The sequence below is a fragment of the Molothrus ater genome, chromosome 12 (assembly GCF_012460135.2).
Source record: "Molothrus ater isolate BHLD 08-10-18 breed brown headed cowbird chromosome 12, BPBGC_Mater_1.1, whole genome shotgun sequence".
Classification (NCBI taxonomy): Eukaryota; Metazoa; Chordata; class Aves; order Passeriformes; family Icteridae; genus Molothrus; species Molothrus ater.
In genome coordinates, this window is record NC_050489.2 from 1,375,716 (window position 1) to 1,398,340 (window position 22,625).

At 45.9% G+C, this 22,625-nt stretch overlaps 1 protein-coding gene across 1 annotated transcript in view; it reads left to right on the forward strand.

Annotated features, from left to right (window-relative positions):
- BEAN1 (brain expressed associated with NEDD4 1) overlaps window positions 1-16,549 on the forward strand; it is a 53,850-nt gene extending 37,301 nt beyond the window's left edge. The window contains exons 3-5 of the mRNA XM_036390054.2: window positions 2,070-2,279; window positions 5,041-5,182; window positions 15,820-16,549. Coding sequence (XP_036245947.1) covers window positions 2,070-2,279; window positions 5,041-5,182; window positions 15,820-16,051 — 584 coding nt within the window. The 3' untranslated portion in view covers window positions 16,052-16,549. The remainder of the gene's footprint in view (window positions 1-2,069; window positions 2,280-5,040; window positions 5,183-15,819) is intronic.
- Window positions 16,550-22,625: the final 6,076 nt, after the last annotated feature.

Sequence of the window (22,625 nt, forward strand, 5' to 3'; positions counted from 1 at the left end):
AAAGGCAGAATTTGCAAAAATCTGAAAATACAAGGCCTTGGAAAGCCAGTGAGGGTGTGTTGGACACATTACCAACAGAGATCGTTTTAAAAATGTACAAAGAGAAACACGATTCAAATTTTGTAAAGTTTTGGGAATCTGAGTTCTAGCACAAGGGCCTTACTCCCCAAACATATCCCATACCCAAAACTTCTTTGCACTGAATATTAAGTAGGACACTTGTCCATAACCTTTGATTTACCACTACAGCATGAGTTTCATTCTCAGAAAATTCAGTCTTGGTTTTTGGCACAAGATACTTGGTAAAAGCTCAGCACATTTCTTGGCTGTCTGTCCTAAATGCCTATGAAGATCCTCAGGCAACAGTCAAGTGCTTCCAGAAAATCAACAAAACTCCTCTACATGCTGATTCCCCTGTGTCATGTGTATGTTTCTAGTTGGCTCTCTCAGTCTCAAGCATCAGCCAATGATAACAAACACTGGCGTGGAGCCATTGTCTTCTTTCTAAACTTATTGTGAGTGCAAATCAAAGGTGTCTCCCAAAGGAAAAGAGCAAACCTTGCTGAGACCTCTCTGATAACATCTATCCTTGTAAGCAGCACTGCACTTCCTGAAACACATACTCACTCCACACAAAACTCAAAAGAGAAAATTTTATTATCCCTGATTTCATGAGGAAATAAATTCTGTATTTGTTCAGCTGGCACATAGCCAGATAAAAAGTATATATCCAGGCCAGATTTGACAGCCAAGCTTGGTATATGGCATCAGTAAAATTTTGGTTTACTGATTACTGATGCTGAGCAGCTAATGGGAGGTTTGGGGTTTGTTTGTTTGTTTGTTTGTTGGTTTGTTTTGTGGTTTTTTTTTTTGGTTGGTTTGGTTTTCTTCTTTTTTTTGGGGGGGGGGGGGGGCGGGGGGGACGGAGAGGGCGATTCTGTCTGCTAAAATCCTGAATAATTTTTCCCAAATTTCCTCTCTTTACCATTAGCAATTCAATCCCCCATAAATACATTTCTGGGCAATTTATTCCCATGCATAATCGTGTTATCAGTTGTTTCTCTAAGGGAATATTGTTGTTTAACCTTTGATACTGCCCCTGTGGCTTGTCTCAAAAGGATGTTTCACTTGGCAATAAATTACTGTAGTTTTTCTTCCTTAAGAAGATTTATTACTGAACACAAATAATACATTTAAAGATTTATTTTTTTTAATCAGAGTAAAGCAGTTGCAACCAAACAATCCCACTCTGGATGAGTCTCTTCCTGCACTACAAATCAGTTTCTTGGGATGCTGAGTCCCTCACAAACCAAAGCAAGCTGTGTGCCACAAAAGGAGGCTCCTGTGCTTCATTCTTGCCCAAAATTTTCTCTGGAAATCCTCAAAACCTTCTTACACCCCTAACAACAGGCAATTCATCTGTTCCTCTTGTGTCAGCCTTGAGTCAGGAACGGGAGTGAGGTGACACATGGACTCCAGGTCTCTTCAGCAGGCTAAATCTGAGTTTCTAATAAACCCATTCTTTTATACACCATTCTGATACAGGTGGGCCTGATTGGTCATTTAATCAACACCCCATTACACAATTGGCTAATTAACAGGACACCCTTGGTAAACATCTTACCAAAGAAAACAACTGTTCAAGGCACCAGCTGCAAGATTGTTTTAATTCTTTCTCTCAGCCTTCTCAAAACTCCCCAGAACAATTCCTGGGAAAGCAATTCTGGCTTTCTCTCTCTGACCAGACTGTCACATCCACACCTCCTGCAGTTCACCTTTTGGGATTTCCACTTTGCTCCTTGTGCACTTCAGTTCTTTCAGCATCAGTCAGTTCATAGTACAAGGAGTCTTGGCAGGAAGAAGCCACCAGAACTGTGGTTCATAGAGCCCTGGCTCCAGCAGGACATTCCCAAAAAACAGGGCAGCTACTGCCCATGTCCCACTGGAGTCAGCTCCCGGCAGCCCCAGGGATGGGCAATAACCGGGATTTCCCCAGGAGCAGGGGCGGTGCAGTGGCTGTGGGACCCCTGTGACAAGTGACACATTCTCCTCTCTCTCTCTGTTCTCAGCAATTGCCTCGAACCAGAGCAGCGCTTCCAGCACCTTCCCGAGCCCCGGGGAGCACGGCGGTGACAGCAGCCTGCTGGTGTCCCCGCTGCTGGTGGCAGGCGTGGTGATCGGGCTGGTGCTGCTGCTCTCCTGTGCCACCATCGTGGTGGGCAGCCTGCGCAGGGACAGCCGGGCCCGCCGGCCCCGCCCGGGCACCGCGGCTACGGACGGTAAGGGAGCACCGGGAACGGGCAGGGATGGGAATGACATCCAATAACGGGATGGGAATGACATCCAATAACGGGATCGGTCATGGTAAGGGAGCACCGGGAACGGGCAGGGATGGGAATGACATCCAATAACGGGATGGGAATGACATCCAATAACGGGATGGGAATGACATCCAATAACGGGATCGGTCACGGTAAGAGAGCACCGGGAACGGGCAGGGATGGGAATGACATCCAATAATGGGATCGGTCACGGTAAGAGAGCACCGGGAACGGGCAGGGCTGGGAATGACATCCAATAACGGGATCGGTCACGGTAAGAGAGCACCGGGAACGGGCAGGGCTGGGAATGACATCCAATAACGGGATCGGTCACGGTAAGAGAGCACCGGGAACGGGCAGGGACGGGAATGACATCCAATAACGGGATGGGAATGACATCCAATAATGGGATGGGAATGACATCCAATAACGAGATCGGTCACGGTAAGAGAGCACCGGGAATGGGCAGGGATGGGAATGACATCCAATAACGGGATGGGAATGACATCCAATAACGGGATCAGTCACGGTAAGGGAGCACCAGGAATGCCTGACCGGGAATGGGCAGGGATAGGGAACAACATGGAATAACGGGATCAGCGGCTGTGGACCGTAAGGGAGCACCAGGAATGGGCAGGGCTGTGAATGACATCCAATAACGGGATCGGTCACGGTAAGGGAGCACCGGGAATGGTGCTGGGAATGGGCAGGACTGGGAATGACATCCAATAACGGGATGGGTGACGGCAGTCTGGCAGGGTAACGCAGCTCTGTGCCGGGTTCCCACTCAGGTCATGGTTAACAGAACCAGCCAGTGCTGCCAGCCCCTCCTGAACAGCTCATTTCCCTCGGTGTGGGATTATGGTCTGTTCTATTTTCACATCCCCCTATAGCCTTGGTGCAGCATTTGCTGTAATTTCTAATTCTTGGAAAGGCAAAGCTGTTCTCATTCAGCCAAGTGCATCAGCCTACAACAATCACTGGGCAAATGCAGTTTGTCTGAGTGCAGAAGTGACTGTCTGTCTGGAAACAGAACACAACAGGGCACCCAAATGTCATTAAACTGTCACCATCATTAGCAGTGTCATTGATGACATCGGTGTCACCACAGCCATCATCGTTAGAGACTCAAAAAGGTGCCAATTCCTACCTCCTAACCAAAATAAAACCCATAAAACAAAACCAACACATAACCAAAAAAGCCTTGAAGATTAAGGAGTTAATTTTTGAGTAGTGTTTTCAGCCCTTTTGGGCTTTGCTGACAAGAAGTCACTTTGTCGAGGAAATGAGAGAAGATTATTTCTATTTGAGGAAAAAAAAAAAACCAGTTTTAAAAGTTACTGTGTAATTCTTCAGACAGTAAAAATTCCAATGATTAATGGTGGAGCATCAACAACCACGTCCCCTGTGAGCAGGCTCCTCCACCTGCAGGTTGTTATGGGTGCAGTTCTGTGCAGATCATTGAGGGGTTTTTATTTATATAGAAAAGCCAGTAACAGTGAAACACATAAAAATGCATTGGCTTAAATGTTGTTTTCACTGAGGTAAATTAAGTAGCCATTGAAGTCAATTGAAGTTAATTTAGTAATTTGGACCAGGAATTCTTATGTCTAAACTAAACAAATCTCCTAGGATCAGTTTGTCCCCTTGGAGCAAGGAATCATTTCTTTTTGGCTTTTCCAGAAATATTTATCCAGATAAGTGAATAATGTCTATATTTTGGGAATCAAATTTAGAGTAAAAAAAAATTGAAATGCAAACTCCCATGGCAGAGGAAAATAAAAACAAAATCCAGAAAACTAATGTCTGCTATTACAGTAATATCAGTTTTCCTAATTTTCAGCAGCTACATTGACAATTCAATAGTTAAACCCAAACTGGAGTTACTGTTTGACCCAATATTTTGGCATGATAAAATACTGACCAATAAGCTTTAATCACTGTGTTTAAATCTATTACTCTGATAGCTTCAACTCCTTGAAAAAGCCTAGAGCCAGGCAAAAAACAGAAAGGAAAATTCCTAAACTCCTTGTTAGATACAATAATGCTAGAGTTGGGGCGATATTCAAAAGAATAATCCTAAACTTAATTGTGCCACACTACATTACATGGACACACATGCACTAATTAGCCTCTAACAGAGAAAATAGCACTAAACTCTTAATATTTGTGGAGCTGGGAAGCTCTTGCATGGAAGCATTAAGAAATCCCTGTGGGAGCAAGCAGAAGGATGATTTTTCTGTGCTATTTTCCAGCTTTCCCCATTTTTGTCAGTGTTTATTGAGAGCAGCATTTTCTCAGCAATCAAACCCCTGCCCCTCCTGTTACACCCCTCCCAGAATGTACAAACTTGCCATGGATGCACCTGCTGGAATTTCAGCTACCCCACAAACAGCTGAAGCTGCACATGGTAGAACCCACACTCCTTTTCAGCCTTTGAGGCCCCAGAAAAGCTTTGGAACTTCCATCTGTGTTGTAGGGCAGCACTAAAGGCACAGTCCCTGTGCCAGAGCCTGAAACAGCCCAGTTCACCTACGGATGGGCTTCATTTACTCCTAAAGAAATAAGAATATCCCATGAAAACCGATTGTTCCAAAGTACCCACAACTCCTGTGCCTCAGGAAGGGTTTGTTTTCTGATTTGTGGCAGTGTTATAAATGAGTGACAGAGCACCCAGCACGGAGGGGAAGAGCAGCCAATGTAAATTCTTGTTTTGCAGCTCCAGATGGTTTCTCCCACGGCGGCTCCTCTGCAGAGCTGAGATCCACCTGCAGTGAGGAGCTCCCCCCAGCCTGTGATTTTGACTCCTACCTGGATATACTTTCTCAGGTGAACATCATGTATCCTGATCCACCTCCATGGTAAGCACTTGCCTGACATTCTCAGGGTTACAGCCCCACACTGGCAAAGCCCACTGCAAAAATTCAGCTCACACAAATTCTCAATACAGACAGACCTTGTTTAGCTTGAGTGTAAGTTCAAGTTTTCCTTAGCAGAAGACATTTTTACTAAATAAAGATGGACAGGAATTCTCATTCAGTGTTATTCACATTCAGATTTATCATAGTGATGATATACTAATGAAGCACACAAGAGGAATCACTTAAAATCATCTTTCTTTGAAAGAAATGCCTTTACAAGTCAAAGTTTCAAAGTCAAAAATACATACTTTTTCCAAGAATTTCCATGTTACATTTATTACTGACCTTGAGAATATTCAGATCAGAGGAAACAGAAAAACAAAATTCCAGAAATTATACAGCAGCTCCTAAATTGTGCCCCCACATTCACAGGTCCAGGCTCCCTCGTGAGCCACAGGAGCTGCACTTTGGGCCATGGGCATCTTCTTTATGTGCCTCAGGCCCCTTGAGGTCCAGAAATGAAGGAATTCAGTCACTCCCTCCAATGAACCAACAGAAATCATTTTAAGCAGAACATCACTTCAAGCTTTCTGTAGTGCTGTGTGTTACCAACAGCAAACACAGGTTGGACAGCCATGCCCCCCTTTCTTTTTCTTTTTTTTCTTCCTTTTCAGCAGACTCTTTTTGAGTTAAAGCACTATCAGACCAGCCCTTTTCTGACTGTGATATAGAGCAGCTCAGCAGTATGAGCACACCAGACATGGATCTTTGCTTTGTTTATTCCATGCATGTTCTACAAGCAGCAGTTATGTATTACCTGCTACTCCTGTATAACTAATGGGCTTTTAGGGATTGTGTAAATATTTTACCAGAAAACTCACATGTGAAAAATTACTCTGAGCCTGGCATCTAAATGTGTAGAATTTCATATAAACCCACTTAGGAATTTAGACTGGATTTTGGGCCTACACCCACAAATCTTTCCTAATAAAAGGCAGCCAGCTGACACCCAGCAACTCTGAGTGGGCAGCTGGCCAGATTCCTGAGAACAAACTGACAATATATTCTTTAGCAGGCAGATCATCAAAGATTATACCAAAGGATGCTTCCATTTCCAGTTGGAAACAGACACAGAGAAGGTTTTTTCCATTTCTGTGGGGTTGTGTTTGAAGGAGATATGAGTGACACAGGACAGCACAGATTGTCCCCAGTTTGCAGTAAATTCTGCAGGGGCTCTGTAACAAGCCTGGCAAGGGTTAATTATCTTGTGTGCTACCTGTTCTCAGAATATTCTGGGACACACAAAGGTGTCCAGCCACTGCCTCCTCAGGTTTCCTGCTGGGCTGAGTGTCCCTGAGGATCCACTCTGCCCACGCTGGAAACCACTGCTCATCCCAGCAATTACAGCCCTGCATCACAGGGCCAAGGTAGAGATTATTGTCAATGCTTTGGCTGCTTTCTCACTGCCATGCAGTTAAATATTTTAGAAAAAGTAGCTTTGGCAAATCATCAAAATCTTAATAAATTTTATAGCTTAGCAGCACAACTTGGGGAACTTCAGGGAAAGAAGATGGCTGAAAGCAAAGTTACATGGAGACTTTCAAACTTGCTATTAATACATTCTCCAGACCATTGTAACTGTTCAGAAAAGCACTGGGGGAGAGGCCCTGTCTGATTAACTGCATTATGTAAAGCCTGAAAAATTCCTGTACATCTCCCTTTATATTCTCCTGCATGGTATAACACTGCAGTGTCTGTTTTTAATTAGTAGAGCATGGAAATTATTTAAAAGTTGACTGTCAGACATGGCCTGGAAGCAGGAACAAGACATGCCTGACCTTGTGCATTTAAAATATTAACTCCCTGGGATCAATCTCATTGCATATGATAATATTTTGAAGAGTAGATTTACTGAAACATAGCACTGCCTAAATGAGTGTAATTCCTCCTCCTAATTCCTGGAGGGCAAGATGTAATTTAAAGCTAAACTAGCATGGCCAACAGCTAATGATGCAGCTGTGGCATCAGCAAAACAGAAATTGAGAGCAGCAAGGAAAGCAACTGCACTGGTAAATAACTCTTAAAAATCTTTCAAGTGAGAGAGCTCAGTGAGTGAAAAGCAGTGGGTGCTGCCAGGAAAATTTCCTTTTATCCACCTGGTGCTGCAAGGCCACCTGCATTGGAGCCCCCAGCCAGGAGTGTGCAGCTCCTCACCCCTCCTGCCAGACCACACACTGCAATGGTGTCAGCAGAAAGCCAACACTCTATCTGGCCCAGGAGTGGTTTGGTAGATTTTATAGCTGAGCTTTAAACCACAGAATGAGTGGAAAAGGGATTTAAGGGGAAGGCTGATGAAACACAGAGTCAGTCCCCATGTCTTTGGCTGAGGGAGATCTCCCTATTCAGGCCTGCCCACTCCCAACTCTCCAGCTGGAAGTCCAAGAACTGTTCATACAAAACACTATTTATAGAAAAAATGTTATTGGGAAATTAATCTATGAAAAATGCCTTGGGATATTAGTATTTGCTCTGATCTCTGAATCACAAGTTTCATTTGTGACTCAATCTGATTATCTGCACCGACACTTCCACTAACCCCTTTCTTGCATTAGATTTAGAGGGATGCCAGGCATGGAATTCTGTCATTAGCCTGCTGTAGTTGCAGGGTGGTTACAGAGAAGCCATTTGGTCAATTTGTTTTGACAGGCCAAAATATACAGTGCTGCTATCTATAAACATCCCTTTAGGACAGTTAATGGCTTTTTAATGAATCTCAGATCTGTGCTAGCATCTGTCACATTGATTTTACATGAGGTGTAGATGAGAAATATAAAAACAAAATACAGAGGGTATGAACCAAACCGTTTCAGAATATGAGGAGTTTGTATTTCAGAGAATATTTCTGATATGTACAGATCCTGGCAGCAGGGTGGAAGTCAATGTTTCACAGTCTGTGTCACCAGACATGGCCAAGCCTTTGTTTCTAAGAAACTCAGTGTGAGAGAGATGATCCAAGTGATCTCCCAACAATTCTAAACCCCAGAATTCTAATCCCTCCAAATGAGCAAACTGAACACATCCAGCCAGGACAGAAGACAAGCACAATGTCCCTGCCACACCTTACCTATCATCATGGTCAATATGGCTTGGAAAGAAACTGGAAAGCCTGTAAATCCAATATCTGCCATTTTGTTCAGCAGTCACTGTGCTGGTGGGTGTAAAACCACACTGTTGGCACTGTGGGGATGAAACCTTTCTAGACAGAAATCATGAGCTCACGTTCTCTGTGCTGAGTTCTTTGTAACACACACTTCTAGTGAGCATTGCTGGTTATCTTCTTACAAAGATGTGGTAAGGAAGCTGGTTAAAAATAAGTTGAGTTCACATGTTTGAAGTGGATTGGATTACAGTACCAACCAAAGTCCAAGTAAATTAAAAACTATTATATTTTCTTTAGGAGACTCAGTAAAATCCAAGCAATGAGGAGATTTCACACCAGGAGAGGAATTTTATCAACTTCTCACCTTGTGGCCAGGGAAAATGCATCTCACTCCACTGCATAAGGGCTTTTTCACTCCTTAGTGATTGGATATTAATGGCATGTACAGAGCTTTAGGCAGCCAAGGTGATTGCCTTTTCATCTGAGACTTATGAGTGTCTGACACAGAGCATCCCTGAGGAATGAGTGCTCAGGAGATGCAGGGATTTACCTTCAGGAATGGTCCCAATGGAAGCCACAGAAGTCCTCTCCAAACTTCACACTGAATGTTCCCCACAGGGCACATGAAGTAAAAAGCCCTCAGCCCCCTCTATCCCAGCACTCATATTAAATCCCATTGTGTGAGGGTTTGCTTGTGGGCTCACTGTTCCTCAGCTGGTCACCCTGCCTAATCTACAGAGGATCTGTTCTAGAGAGAATTGTCTTATTTAGGCTTGATAAATCCCAGTATTCTCAATAACCATGTTCAGCCTGCATTGTTTAAATGGACAAATCAATTTAAAAATTACTTTAAAATGGCAAAAGGAAATGCTCCTGTCTTAAAGTCAGACACTAATTTCCCTTTAAATATATATTTTTAAAAGCCTACTTAAGGGACTTTCTTTTTAAGACATTCTTTCCCATCCCCCACTCCTGAGGATGCAAGTTAGCCAAGCCATCCTCCTGGATTTTCTTGAAAGGCAGAATTGGGCTTGCAGGGAACTGACATAAAATCTTGCTATATTGTTCTGTATTCCTTTGCCAAGGCTGTTTTCCTGAGAGCAAACCAGGTGAGGAGCTTTTCCCACATTACAGTGACAGCTGGCAAAGCATGAGAGGGACTTTTGGGGTTAAGTTCAGCTCTTACTTCATTACCCCCACTAAGATTTTCAGTTAGTAAGGTAAAAAATGCCACTGGAAATATGACAGGTTTATAATTCCATAAGGTATCATGACATGAGCTAAAACTCTCAATTCCTTTAACTCCAAATTCCAAACACTCTAAAACCCCTCCCTTCACATCCCAGTGCTATTCCTCATCAGTACCAGGGAAAGAAACAAGTAAATTCCTAATTATTTTGGCAAACGTCTTATTTCAAGCTTAAGTTTGTTTACAGCCAATTTATGAGCGTTTCTTTCTGTGGCATTTGTATTCCTCTTAATTATTCACACCTTTCTCTTTTTTCTTGTCTTTGTAGTCAAAAACGCTCTCACACCTCAGCCTGTGTGTTGGGAGGCTGGGGCACAAAATTCCCTTTGCTTTCTGTCATCAAAAAGATGTGTGGGCACCTTCTGATCAACCTCTCTTTACACCTGCCCCAGTTCCACTCTGCAGGTGCAAATTATTGCTGCATAAAAACCACCCTGCAGCAGTGAAAGCAGCAACATCTGATGGAAGGGAAGCACCAAGGATTTCTAACCAGAAATCTACAGTGCCACGCAGAGCAACCTCAACTTAAAGCTGCCAAATATTTGATGAGTGTACTTTAAAAACAAAGAGTATTTTTCTCTGATTTCCCAGTTGCATATTGGCAGCCAGTATTTCCTTCACCTGCTCAGAATTCATTCCTGGAATAATTACAGCACAGCCCTTTCTTGGAATATGATCCTAAAACTTGTCAAATGGAAAATTTCCCCAAACATCAGCAGGTTCTGCTGACATTCAAGAATTGGTGGTGGTGTTCAGAATCCTGTTTGTGGATTAACTCCATGGCTTGGGAAGCTACAAATTTTTATTTATCTGATTCTTGTTACTCAATCAGTGCCCAGCATCCTTTACTGTGCAATGGTTACAGAAATCCAGAGAGCAAACACTGCTGATGGCCAAGTAGCTTTTACTATGTATAAAATTAATGCCAGGCTGAATTGCATCATATGAAATCTTCATCCTAGAATGACTTGTTTTATTTAAAACATTTATTTCAATTGTTTGAAGCTGCCCAATTATGATGAAACTGCATTATATTGCTTCAAAATGTTATCTGATTTATGTTTTCATGAAAACAGTTTACACTTCATTTCATTTTTCCTCTGGAATATTTATCCATCCAAGTTGTAACTTCCTCAAGATTATCTTGACCAGAGTGCAGAACAGAGATGCAGCCTTTCAGTGCTCATTAACACAAACAGCCCTATTGTAGTTCTAAGGAGTTGGAAATTCCAGAAATAACTAGGGACAGAAAAAAAGACAGAAAAAACGTAAATTCCACCTTTCCTGTCTCTTCAAAAGTTAAGTTAATTGGGCCTTAGATGTTTACTTGAACAATACCTTGGGTTACATTTTTTACTATTTAAAAACATTAAAATAAATATGTAAATAAATATGCATAAAATTAGAATCTCAAATGGAAAGTGTCAATATCAAAAATAAACCTAGGAAAATATCCTAGCTCATGACAATGTCATTAGAGAAGCAGTTCTGTCAGAACTGATATATTTCCCCATGGTAATAATAAATCACCAAAGAAAATATGTATTCTAGGAAAACACACCTCAAAGGACACATGGGCAGATTTCCAGGCTGCTCTCCTACCATCCTGGCTGGGAGCAAATTGTGCCATCACAGAAGGCAGAGTTCAGCATCATCAGCTCAACTGCCTACAGGAGCATCAAACTCATCATTATTTTTTCATCTGAACCTTCTTTAGAGAGTTACAGCACAATTGTTCTGATTTCAGCTTTTCTGTTAGGTAACATCTTCATGGAAACATCCTTTGTGCTGTTTCATCCCAGCTCCAGCCTGCCAGCACACAGATGTTCCAGATCCAGGGGCTCTGTTTGCCATTTTCAAAAGAACACAAAATGGAAACAGTGCAACAGGAGCACTTTTAGCAGAGTTAGAACATACAACAAAAGAACAAAGTGACCTAGGAGACATCTACAGCACAAAGAATTCTTCATTCCCAGCTCTGCCTTTTTTCACTTGTTGTTTGCATCTTAAAAAGTTCTGTCAGCAGAACCTTCTTCCTGCCCCAGAGAGGGGCTCCTAATTTATGAATGACAGCCAGTTAAAGAAGCTCTTTGGGGTTTCCCTGGCAATAAACCCATCCTAATACTCACTGCAACGACACCCAACAAATTCCCAAAGTTCTTGCCCCTCCTGCCACGCTCTGAGTCAGCAAGGTCATCCTGGAGAGCTGCTGCCATTTTTGAGCATCATTCCTCTCCCTGCAGATCCCATTTACCTGCAGTAGGACATCAGCCTCCCTTGCTTTTCCCAGGGAAATTATTCCTTTAAAAACCCAGTAGTGTGTCTGAACACAGCAGTGCAGGAATTGTAACAAAAACAAGGCCCAAACCATGCAGACAGCAGCACATTTCAAGGGCAGTAACCCCTTCCTTCTCATCACTGCCTGCTGATACTGCACCTCCAGACAATACAAGTTTTACAAAGCAGAGGATTAAAGTGGATTCACTACAAGTACTGCAGCCAAGGATTTTTTCAGGGCTGGTATCCACAAGATGCAGTGTAATGAGTCCCTGTGCTCCATTATTTATGTTATGGTAACACAACACTTTCCAAAAGCATTTGCTTTCCTGTCTAAAAGGATTTTCCTGTGACTGCTGTAGTGAACTTCAAGCCTGAGCTACTTTGTACATGTCCAATATCTTCCCAGAAATGAATTTGTCAGATAAAATAGAACTATTGTGGTGGGTTTTGTAAAAGATGAACAAGTATTTTTGTTTTTCCACTTCATGGTCCTGCATTTTCAGTTGCAAAACATATATATGTAAATGAATCTATACACACATATAAATATACCTGTACACCCACATATGCATGTACACACATATATTACACACCCTTTTGTGGGTATCACTCCCTTAGCTGTTCCTGAGGTCGCCATCTGATGATTTGTGAGCTGCAGTCTCAGACCTCCCCCCTTCCTTTGTCTCCCCCATTTCCACTTCCCTGGTGCTCCTGGTGCCCCCCCAGCTAAACTGGGAGCTTCTGACTGAGGCAGACAATCCAGGAGAAATCTGGCCCAGAAAAGACTCACACATTAAATACAAAATAAAAAACCAAACCAAAACAAACCTCCCAACCTCCCCACCACCACCACCTCCAAACCTTTTTGCCTGTTTAGCTCCAGATTGGGGATCAAGGTCTTTTATTTATTTTAAAATGACAGTAAGGTTTTAGTCCAGCATCACTCACACCAATACTTGCTAATCACCTGAAAGAAATTATTGCTATTGAAATTTTTTCTAAGTAATCCTTCAAATCTTTTGAGGAATGGTTTTCCAACCACAACCATACAGTGGATGCTTGTCCAACTCAGTATTATTTCTTATAATACTTGCTTAAATTCTCTAATCAAAAAGATCTTGTAAAGTCATATAAGTTTACATATTAAAGTCTCCTTGAAAGAGAGACTGTAAAATAGAATTCATGCTTGTACAGTTGATAATGCATTATTTATCCTACAGGAATGCCTCTATAACAGCAGTCAGAAAGCACAACCAAAGTACTAAAGCTGTTAAACAGAGGGGGCAAAATCACACTACCAAACAAACAAACAAATAAAAACACCCCCCCCCCCCAAAAAAAAAAACCCACAAAAATACATTTTAAAAAACCCACAAAACACTTGGAAACAAAGAAAAAATACAAAGTTGAAGTCTATTTTAAGACCTTAATTCATGTCCACTCTGCCCTCACCAGAGAGTGCTAGGAACCTTATCTGCAGAAGCAGAGCAGGAGCTGTTTGCAATGTCAGCTCTACAAGCAAAGATCCCATGCACAGAAAAGAACACAGGAAATGAACATCAAGATCATAAACTGATAATGAAATACAAAAAGTTATTACAAAAAAACAAAACCCACAACTATTTGAATTATTTGTCATTCTCTCCATGGCCACAACAATCTGCAGGCACAGCTGTGAAGCTGCCAAAAAGCTGTTTAATTGAAAGTCTGGCATGTGTTTTTTACTACCTTACTCACTTTTTAAAATGTGATCTAATTGCCAAAAATGAGGGGAAAGAACATTACTTGCTTTTGGAGAAAATAAGATAATTCTTTTTATCCATCATATGTATGAAGGACAAAATGCCCCAACACCAATACATTGATATTTGGAACTAAACAACTTCTTAATATCATAACTCCTTAATATCCAACTCCTTAATATCATAACTCCCACCATTTACTTGACCCTTCAAGGTCTCCTTCCTAAGGGATCCTTTCCCTGTTTATCCCAGCCAGCAGTTCAGTTCTACAAAGCTGAGCTGTGCTCCAGGAAAGGCATTAAATTAAACCCAAGGCAGAGGAATCATCTGCAGATGATCAGGTAACAGCAGCAAGAAACAGTTCCCACTGTGCCCATTTCTCCTTTAGGTCAGTGGCAGATTTCCCAGAAGCAAGGAGACAGAGAAGTTTCTTCCCTTTTCCTTCCTTGGTAGAAGGATTCCAAATTTTCCCCCTTGAAACTCCCCTTGCTGAGGGCTTTTCTGAATGGAAACTTTTCCCCTGTGCTAACGGGCCCAGTAAGTGCTCTCTGTTAGCCTGATTAAATCAGTCAAAACCTGAGGAGAGATTTTAAATAAATTCACCGGGCTTTGGGTCAGCAAAATGTAAATGAAGTAAAGATGCAGCTCATAGGAATCCTGCAAGAAGTGGCTGTTTCTTTACCCTCATGGAGCTCAAGGAGAGTGGAGGACATCAGGTCCTCAGTCTCTGATGGAGGTCTAAGAACTTTTCAAAGACTACCATGTATGTTTGAAAGCTTCAGTGTGTTCAGTAGAGGCTGGAGTGACATCTTTTCTACATGCTGTAAAAAAAACCCCAATTCTACTTCCTAACATGCTGGGACTTTTCTGAAATATCTAGCAGCCCTATTCAGGGATTTCAGAACAGACTCGTGTTCTTAAATATTATTTTCTGATGGGGAAATTGAAATTTTCTAGTGTGAATTTAAAGCCATTGTCCTGATGAATATAAAAGTAAGATGAAATGGAGGTAAAAATCAAACCACCCATGGATATTTGAGTTCAGTTACGTAGCACTCTGATTTCACTTTCTTACCTCTCCCTCCCCCAAGGACCATTTCCATCACCCAGACTGGGGTTTGGGAGCTTGGCTTAGCCTGGCAGTAACAGAGGTACAGGGGCACAGTGTGTGCCTGCAGTCTGCTGAGAAAACACATGCTCAACATCCCAATTTTCAGGAAATATCCCAGATCTTAATTGCTCTGCAGTTAGTGTGGCTGAGGAAATAGGTTCTTAATTTGTCTGGCTCCAGCAGAAATGTTTTTCAGGTTAACTCAGTAGAGAAAGGGTTTTTGTTTGTTTTGTTTTGGGTGGTTTTGGGTGGGGTTTTTTTGTTTGTTTGTTTGGGGTTTTGTTTTGTTTTGTTTTGTTTTTGTGGTTTTTTTGGGGGGGGTTTGTTGTTTTTTTTTTATAGAAGACATTTCCTTCTTCAGGATTGGAGTTAAAATGATGCTGGAATGGGTAAACAACACAAAGCAGGTCTAACATTTGAGATCATGATGTTGTGACTCTTTAGGGCCCATTTCTCCTGTAGCCAGGGAGCACAGAGCAGAGTGAGGAGGGAGCATTTCCCTGGCTGAGCCCGGTGGCACAGACAGAAGCCAGTGTGGCACCAGAGCCTGGTGCACCCCATGGAACCCCCAAAGCACCTGGCCCGTTCTGCTCTTTGGGAGGAACACAAGGGGCACTGTGCCCGTCCCACAGTGAGCGGCCCCAGTGCGTGCAGGCGATGCCGCTCAGCCCTGGCAGCGCTCACCTCCCTCCCAGGGCTGCTGGCTGAGCTCCAGACGCGGCAGCCAGGGCAGCACAGAGATGGCTGCTGGAGACCGCATCACCAGCTCTCCGTGCCTCGTTTCACCGCTGAAACAGCAGCACCACCTCCTCTGCCCCCAGGCCTTTCTAACCTGCCTCTCACAGGCAGGTGAGAGCGGGGATGAGCCCTGCCTGCACTGCGCTTCTGGTGACTGCACCTCTGGGATTATCTCGGGGGGGTTATGTGCCATATTCTTGAGTGTCTGACATGGCAGGGTCAGCAAGGATGTGGGCCGAGGAACAAAACACCAGACACTCGTTTTCTTCTCACTTTACTTGCCTCTGTTATGCTGAAGTAATGTACTGTGGCATTTTTTTTCCAGGAATTTCATGAATATTTCTCTTTTTCTTTCAGCTACGATGAATGTGTGGGGCCAGGAGCAACACAAATATATATTCCCACAGATGATCCCCCCCCATATTCCCTGACGGACCCTTGCCAAAGAAATGAAATGCCTGGACACATCTGTAGCAGGCAGGAGGAGGAGGCAGCCCGTGCCGCAGGGAGGCTGCGGGAGCCCGGCTCGGCCCTGGCCGTCATCTCCCGGTGCGGGGGCGGCTCCGCCGTGCGGGACAGCGGCGTGTGAGCACCGCCCGCTCCAACGGGACACCTCCGCTGGCCACCGGGCCCCGGAGCGCCGCGGTGAGGGCGGCTCTTTCCTTCGGTTCTTCTGAAGAACTCAGACCAACACAAGAATAAAACCTCTGGAAGTTTTACCAATTTTATATCTTTAAACAGGGATACAATGGGATCCCTGTGAATCCCAATGGGATTTTTTTTTACAGTGAATTTTGCAAGTTTACGTAAATTTCCCTGTTTGTGCTTCAAAGTGTTCCATGGCATCACACAGCATAAAAGAGCAGCACAGACAAGCAGTGCATCTGACCTCTCTGAAGCATTGCAGAACCCATTGAAATTAGCCACTCATAATGAAGATAAATGTTATCCAGTCGAGCCTACTTGTTGATTTTATGATACTTTGCATGTTTTAGAGCAGATGGAAAAAGAAGAGCATTTTGTTGTCATTGTAGGTGTCTCTAGTACAGCTCATTCAGTGTATTGACAACAAAGCATTTTTAAATAACTCTTTGTCTGTGTGTTTCAGTAGGCAAAGCACTGCGCATAAAAAAAGCTTATCAGTACCATGTAGAAACAAAAGAAAAAAAATATTATTTTACTATTCACATTATTCCTTCGGTACCAGGCTTTCCAGGCCATTGCAAAGTCTGTTGCAAGTCTTCCTCAAAAGACACCACGCACGGGTGGAGGAGAGGTGGCGCTGGGTCCCCAGGGTGCAGCACAGCTGGGCAGGCGGGAGCTGCGCGTCCTTCTCGGCCTCGCTGCAGCCGGGGAAGGCACAGCGATCCCCGAGGGTGCTGCAGGCTGGCCCCGCACACGGCTCCCGCACACGGCTGCACTTCCAGGCACAATCCCGGCTCTTTTCCCGTGAGGAGCGCGGCTGTTCCCGGGTGACCTCTGGGAGCTGTGTGAGCGCCGTGCAGAGACGCCGGGCTGGGCTCAGTAACAGAGCCTCAGGGGCTTCGGAGCGTTCCCAGCTGTAGAGAAGGGACCAGGAAAAGGAACCCAGCGAGTGAGGCCAGGACACTGGGCTGGCAGTCCGAGGGTCCCCGGCGGTGTGCCAGAGCAGTGGGAGCTCAGCTCAGGCACGGCAGGGCCGGGGCACGGCAGGGCCGGGGCACGGCAGGGCCGGGGCACGGCAGGGCCGGGGCACGGCAGGGCCGGGGCACGGCAGGGCCGGGGCACGGCAGGGCCGGGGCACGGCAGGGCCGGGGCACGGCAGGGCCGGGGCACGGCAGGGCCGGGGCACGGCAGGGCCGGGGCACGGCAGGGCCGGGGCACGGCAGGGCCGGGGCACGGCAGGGCCGGGGCACGGCAGGGCCGGGGCACGGCAGGGCCGGGGCACGGCAGGGCCGGGGCACGGCAGGGCCGAGGCAGTGGGAGCTCAGCTCAGGCACAGCAGGGCCAGGGCACAGCAGGGCCGGGGCAGTGGGAGCTCAGCTCAGGCACAGCAGGGCCGGGGCACAGCAGGGCCGGAGCTCAGCTCAGGCACAGCAGGGCCTTGTCCCCAGGGCCGGCCGGGGCCGCACTCGCCAGAGCCTCCCCTGCACCAGCCCGGCCAGAGGGGACCGAGTGTGGCACCGAGCGGCTCCCAGAACGGGCACTGGCTCTGGGGCGGGCAGGACAGCGGGGACCCAGCCCCTCATGGGCACCCCTTGCTCCTTTTCCCCTCCCAGGAGCCGCTGGCCAAGCCCCAGGCGCCGGCTGGGCCCAGCTCCTGGGGCTGGGCTGCGTGTGAAAGGCAGCGCATCCCCCGGGCCTCGGTCTGCTCACCCCGAGCTGGGCACGATCCACGGGCGGGACAGGAGGATCTGCTTCCCCCATTCCTTTGTATGGCCCAGCCAAAAAAAATGCTGCAAAATTCACACTAGAGGCCAGTCCTGACATCCAACAGCAGGCGGCCAAGGAGGTGTTCATCTATTGCCTGAAACAAAACAGAGTTGGGATCCTGTTGTTCACCTCTGCCTGGAAAGTCCCATTCCTCATCTGAAATAGTCCTATTCTTCATCTGAAATAGTCCCATTCCTCATCTGAAATAGTCCCATAGTCTGAAAGCTTCTCTGTGTCTGGCCTAGGACACACAACCCACAAGAGAGCAAGGAGAGCTCAACCCTGTGCTTTCCTTGGGACTTTCCCCTGGAAAACTTCTTTGCTGTGTTGTTTTGAAATGTGTTACTACAGGAAATGCACTCTACATTTTAAAGTAACTTTTAAGTTCTGTGTCTAATGGAAAACCCCAGGGTGAGTCTGGGTGCTAGCAGGAAGCAGAACTGGCTGCCAGCACATCAACAGCAGGGATGGAGCTCCAGCCAGCCCCTGGGGCACCCACAAGCCTGGGCTCCATCTGGGACCAGGGACAGGAGCCAAGGAGCTGTGGCAGGGGAGCAGAGTTATCACAGGCTCATCTCCAGGAAATTTCTTAGAGGCATTTTCACTAACATACAAAAAAAAAAAAAAAAAAGTTTTTTACACAGAGAAAATGGACTTCATTTTCTATCCCCACTAAAGGATATGTAAAGCTGAGTATAGTGAATATATAATGGTGTTTAAAAGGAAGCAGCATCCAAATTATTAAAATTGCACTTGGATTTTCTGTAAATACTAAATAATTTTCAACTGTAATCATCATTCAACACTCCAAAGATTGACACAATTATAATTAATACTGAGATGGGAAGTAATTATATGGTTCTTACTGCTATATAAATTATACCATTACTGAGTCATATGCACATGATGAGATATAAGGTAAGCTTGCATTTTTTGCTAAGTAGATGACAGTAAATATGTATGTTGCTAAAATGAGACAATTCTTTTGCAGTTCAGCAAGATTTTCAATATTCTCAGTATACTATACCCAAAAGAACAAAAATTCACCATTTTGCACTGCAGAACTGCTGGCAGGCATTGCTAGAAGGTAAGGCTCTATTTCTCATTTGTGTTTTTAACAGGGAGAACAGCTCCTCTCCTTAAAGTTTTCATTTCAACAGTTTGGTGGCATGCACAGCACCCTGCAATGAGAGAAACAACCCTCTTCCCCAGCTCAGGGGGGGCAGAGATGCACAGAAGTGCCCCAGGGAGGTTCACAGGCAGGGCAGTCGGCAGAGAGGGAAGCACAGGGTGCTCTGTGCAGAATGGGATTGGCTTCCAGGGCTGGCTCTGCCTGCAGCCCCTGCACAGCTGCTCCTGCCCTGGAACAGGCTCTGCCTGCAGCTCCTGCACAGCTGCTCTTGCCCTGGAACAGGCTCTGCCTGCAGCCCCTGCACAGCTGCTCCTGCCCTGGAACAGGCTCTGCCTGCAGCCCCTGCCCTGGAACAGGCTCTGCCTGCAGCTCCTGCCCTGGAACAGGCTCTGCCTGCAGCCCCTGCAGGGCTGCTCCTGCCCAGGGCTGGCTCTGCCTGCAGCTCCTGCCCTGGAACAGGCTCTGCCTGCAGCCCCTGCAGGGCTGCTCCTGCCCAGGGCTGGCTCTGCCTGCAGCTCCTGCACAGCTGCTCCTGCCCTGGAACAGGCTCTGCCTGCAGCCCCTGCAGGGCTGCTCCTGCCCAGGGCTGGCTCTGCCTGCAGCTCCTGCACAGCTGCTCCTGCCCTGGAACAGGCTCTGCCTGCAGCTCCTGCCCTGGAACAGGCTCTGCCTGCAGCTCCTGCCCTGGAACAGGCTCTGCCTGCAGCCCCTGCACAGCTGCTCCTGCCCTGGAACAGGCTCTGTCTGCAGCTCCTGCAGGGCTGCTCCTGCCCTGGAACAGGCTCTGCCTGCAGCCCCTGCCCTGGAACAGGCTCTGCCTGCAGCTCCTGCAGGGCTGCTCCTGCCCTGGAACAGGGCCAGGCTCTGGGACCTGCTCCCCTCGGGCTGCTCCTGGGGAGGGCTGGGCAGTCTAATGAACCCAGAGCAGAAGAGAAAGGGGATCTTTCCCCTGAAAGTGAGGCTCTTCCAAGTAACATGACCAAGCTGCAGGCTCTTCTGCAGACAGACACAGAGGGCTTTTCACACGTGGCAGACAAGTCCTGTTACTGATGCTCAGTTTCTCTGCACGGTGGGAAACTCTTTGGTTTGGCTTTTCACCTTTTTAACAGGGATTTCCTGCCCTTCCACCAACTCTGTATCTGTGATTTACAAAACAAGCTGACTTTAAGTAGACTTCTGATGAGAATGGGAGATTTACATATTACCTGATGTTAGCAATGCATTGGTAAAATTGTAGAAAACTAATCCAAGTCTTTCTTTCTTCCCTCAGTAACAGTGAAATGTCCCTGGCATTGTGCTCTGGTATGGCAGCATTTCTGACACACATCTGCCTGCTCCCTCTGGTGGCGTGGACCCTTCCATAAATTCCTGTCATCCTGTTATCACAGAATAATCTAAATAACCTCAGCTGTGCTGTCACACAGATATGAACATCCACATCCAACTGTAGCATTTTTCTGAGTTCCCACTGAATACCTGGGTTTTGTGATTCATTACAAACATATATAATTAAATAACAAACTGTGAATTGAAGAGTGTGCTTCCTTCTGTGGTATCTTACCACCACCATCACTTGCAGGAGTGCTTTAGCATTTTCTGCTCTTATTAATCTTTTCAACTGAGTGAAATCCAACAAATCTGGGGGGGGGGGGGAAGATTAAAAATCCAGACAGACAGCACTAGACAGAAAAAAATTAGCTGTAAAACACTAGAGAGAGACATTTGCAGCTCTGAAGCTGCTCCAAGAGCTTCCAATGCCACTACTGCTGGTGTTGAAATTCCTTGTAATGATGCAGTAAGGACATGCTTTCATTTCTTGAAAAGATTGCAGATCTTGGATAAATCTCAGCAAAGTTGACAGAATGATGTTACTCTTGAGAAATTCATAAATTCATCTCCTTCTATCAGATATTATGCTAAACCCTTGCATAATTCTAATACTAGTGCTAAAACCCAGGCTTAACACAGGCCTTTGCTTTATTACATGGGTGAAATCAGAAAGAAAACTGGACATCCTATTTCTTGCTACATGATAACAACCCTGTATTTCTGCAGTCCCCTCTTCTGCTTCAATTTTTAGTATACTGATCTTATACAGAACTTTTAGTAAAGAACACACACGTGTTTGGGTTGGCTTCCATGCTTTTTATTTTACATCTCTGGGACCACCCATGACTGAGCAACTGCTGAGGAAGCAGCTCTGTGCTTCAGTCACTTACATTTGGATTTTACCTTTGTCAGAGGCCACAGGAACAAGCACTGGAGCAGTCAGGTCCCTCCTGCTCTGGGGGACAAGTCAGTGTCGAAGCTCAAGAGGGGCAGAGCCAAATTACTGAAGTCAGGAGACTGAAAATGGCAACGTATCACCAAGGGAAAATATGAAAATGGCAAAATAGAAATAATGGGCCAATCATCCCAGAAATATTCAAACAGATCATTTTTTAGCACAGCAAGGTGAGTAAAGATGTATTTCCTGAATGGAAACCACATCCAACTGATCTATGTGGTCTTGGTACAGTCTGACAAATTATTCCCTTCCTTACCCTACAGAAATAATTTCTACATGAAATTATGGCCATAGACTTCTGTGAAATAAAATAACAATCATCATAGGAGAGACTATATATCAATTTGTGAAGTCACACAGGAGCATAACATCATGATGGCCACAGGTGGTGACTTGAAAATTCAGATTCCAAAAATCAAGGTTAGAAAAGCACCTGGATCACAAGTGTGTTTTCCAGCTGCTGGATCCAGCCTCCCTTTAACCCCAGTGCAGGGCAGTTCTCAGCCCAGAGCGGGCACAGATCTCATTTAACCCCAGGCCGGGGCAGTTCTCACCCCAGGGCAGGCACAGATCTCATTTAACCCCAGTGCAGGGCAGTTCTCACCCCAGGGCAGGCACAGATCTCATTTAACCCCAGTGCAGGGCAGTTCTCACCCCAGGGCAGGCACAGATCTCATTTAACCCCAGTGCAGGGCAGTTCTCAGCCCAGAGTGGGCACAGATCTCATTTAACCCCAGTGCAGGGCAGTTCTCACCCCAGGGCAGGCACAGATCTCATTTAACCCCAGTGCAGGGCAGTTCTCAGCCCAGAGTGGGCACAGATCTCATTTAACCCCAGTGCAGGGCAGTTCTCAGCCCAGGGCAGGCACAGATCTCATTTAACCCCAGTGCAGGGCAGTTCTCACCCCAGGGCAGGCACAAACCTCTCGCAGCCAGATGTCACCAGCAGCGAGGGGTCTGAGGGCTAATCAACACACAAGTTATACCATTTGTGACCAATGACTGCTGATACCTCTGTTAAAATATGCAAACAGTGTAAATTTTTGATGACCAGGGAGCTTTTGGTGGGTCACCAGGAGCTCCCTGCTTCGTGCAAACCAGGTTAGCGTACAGAAACACCGAGACTTGGCGCTGCGCACCAGAGAGCCACCGACATCCCGGGACACCCGAGACATCCCGGGACACCCGAGACATCCCCGGGACATCCCCGCGCCCTCACCGCCCCTGTCGCAACAAGCCCCGCCCCGCGCCGCGCGCAGCCCGAGCCCTCACCGCCCTCCCGCCTTTCACTTTCGATTCGCGAGGCTCCGCCCCCCCTCCCTGACTGACAAGC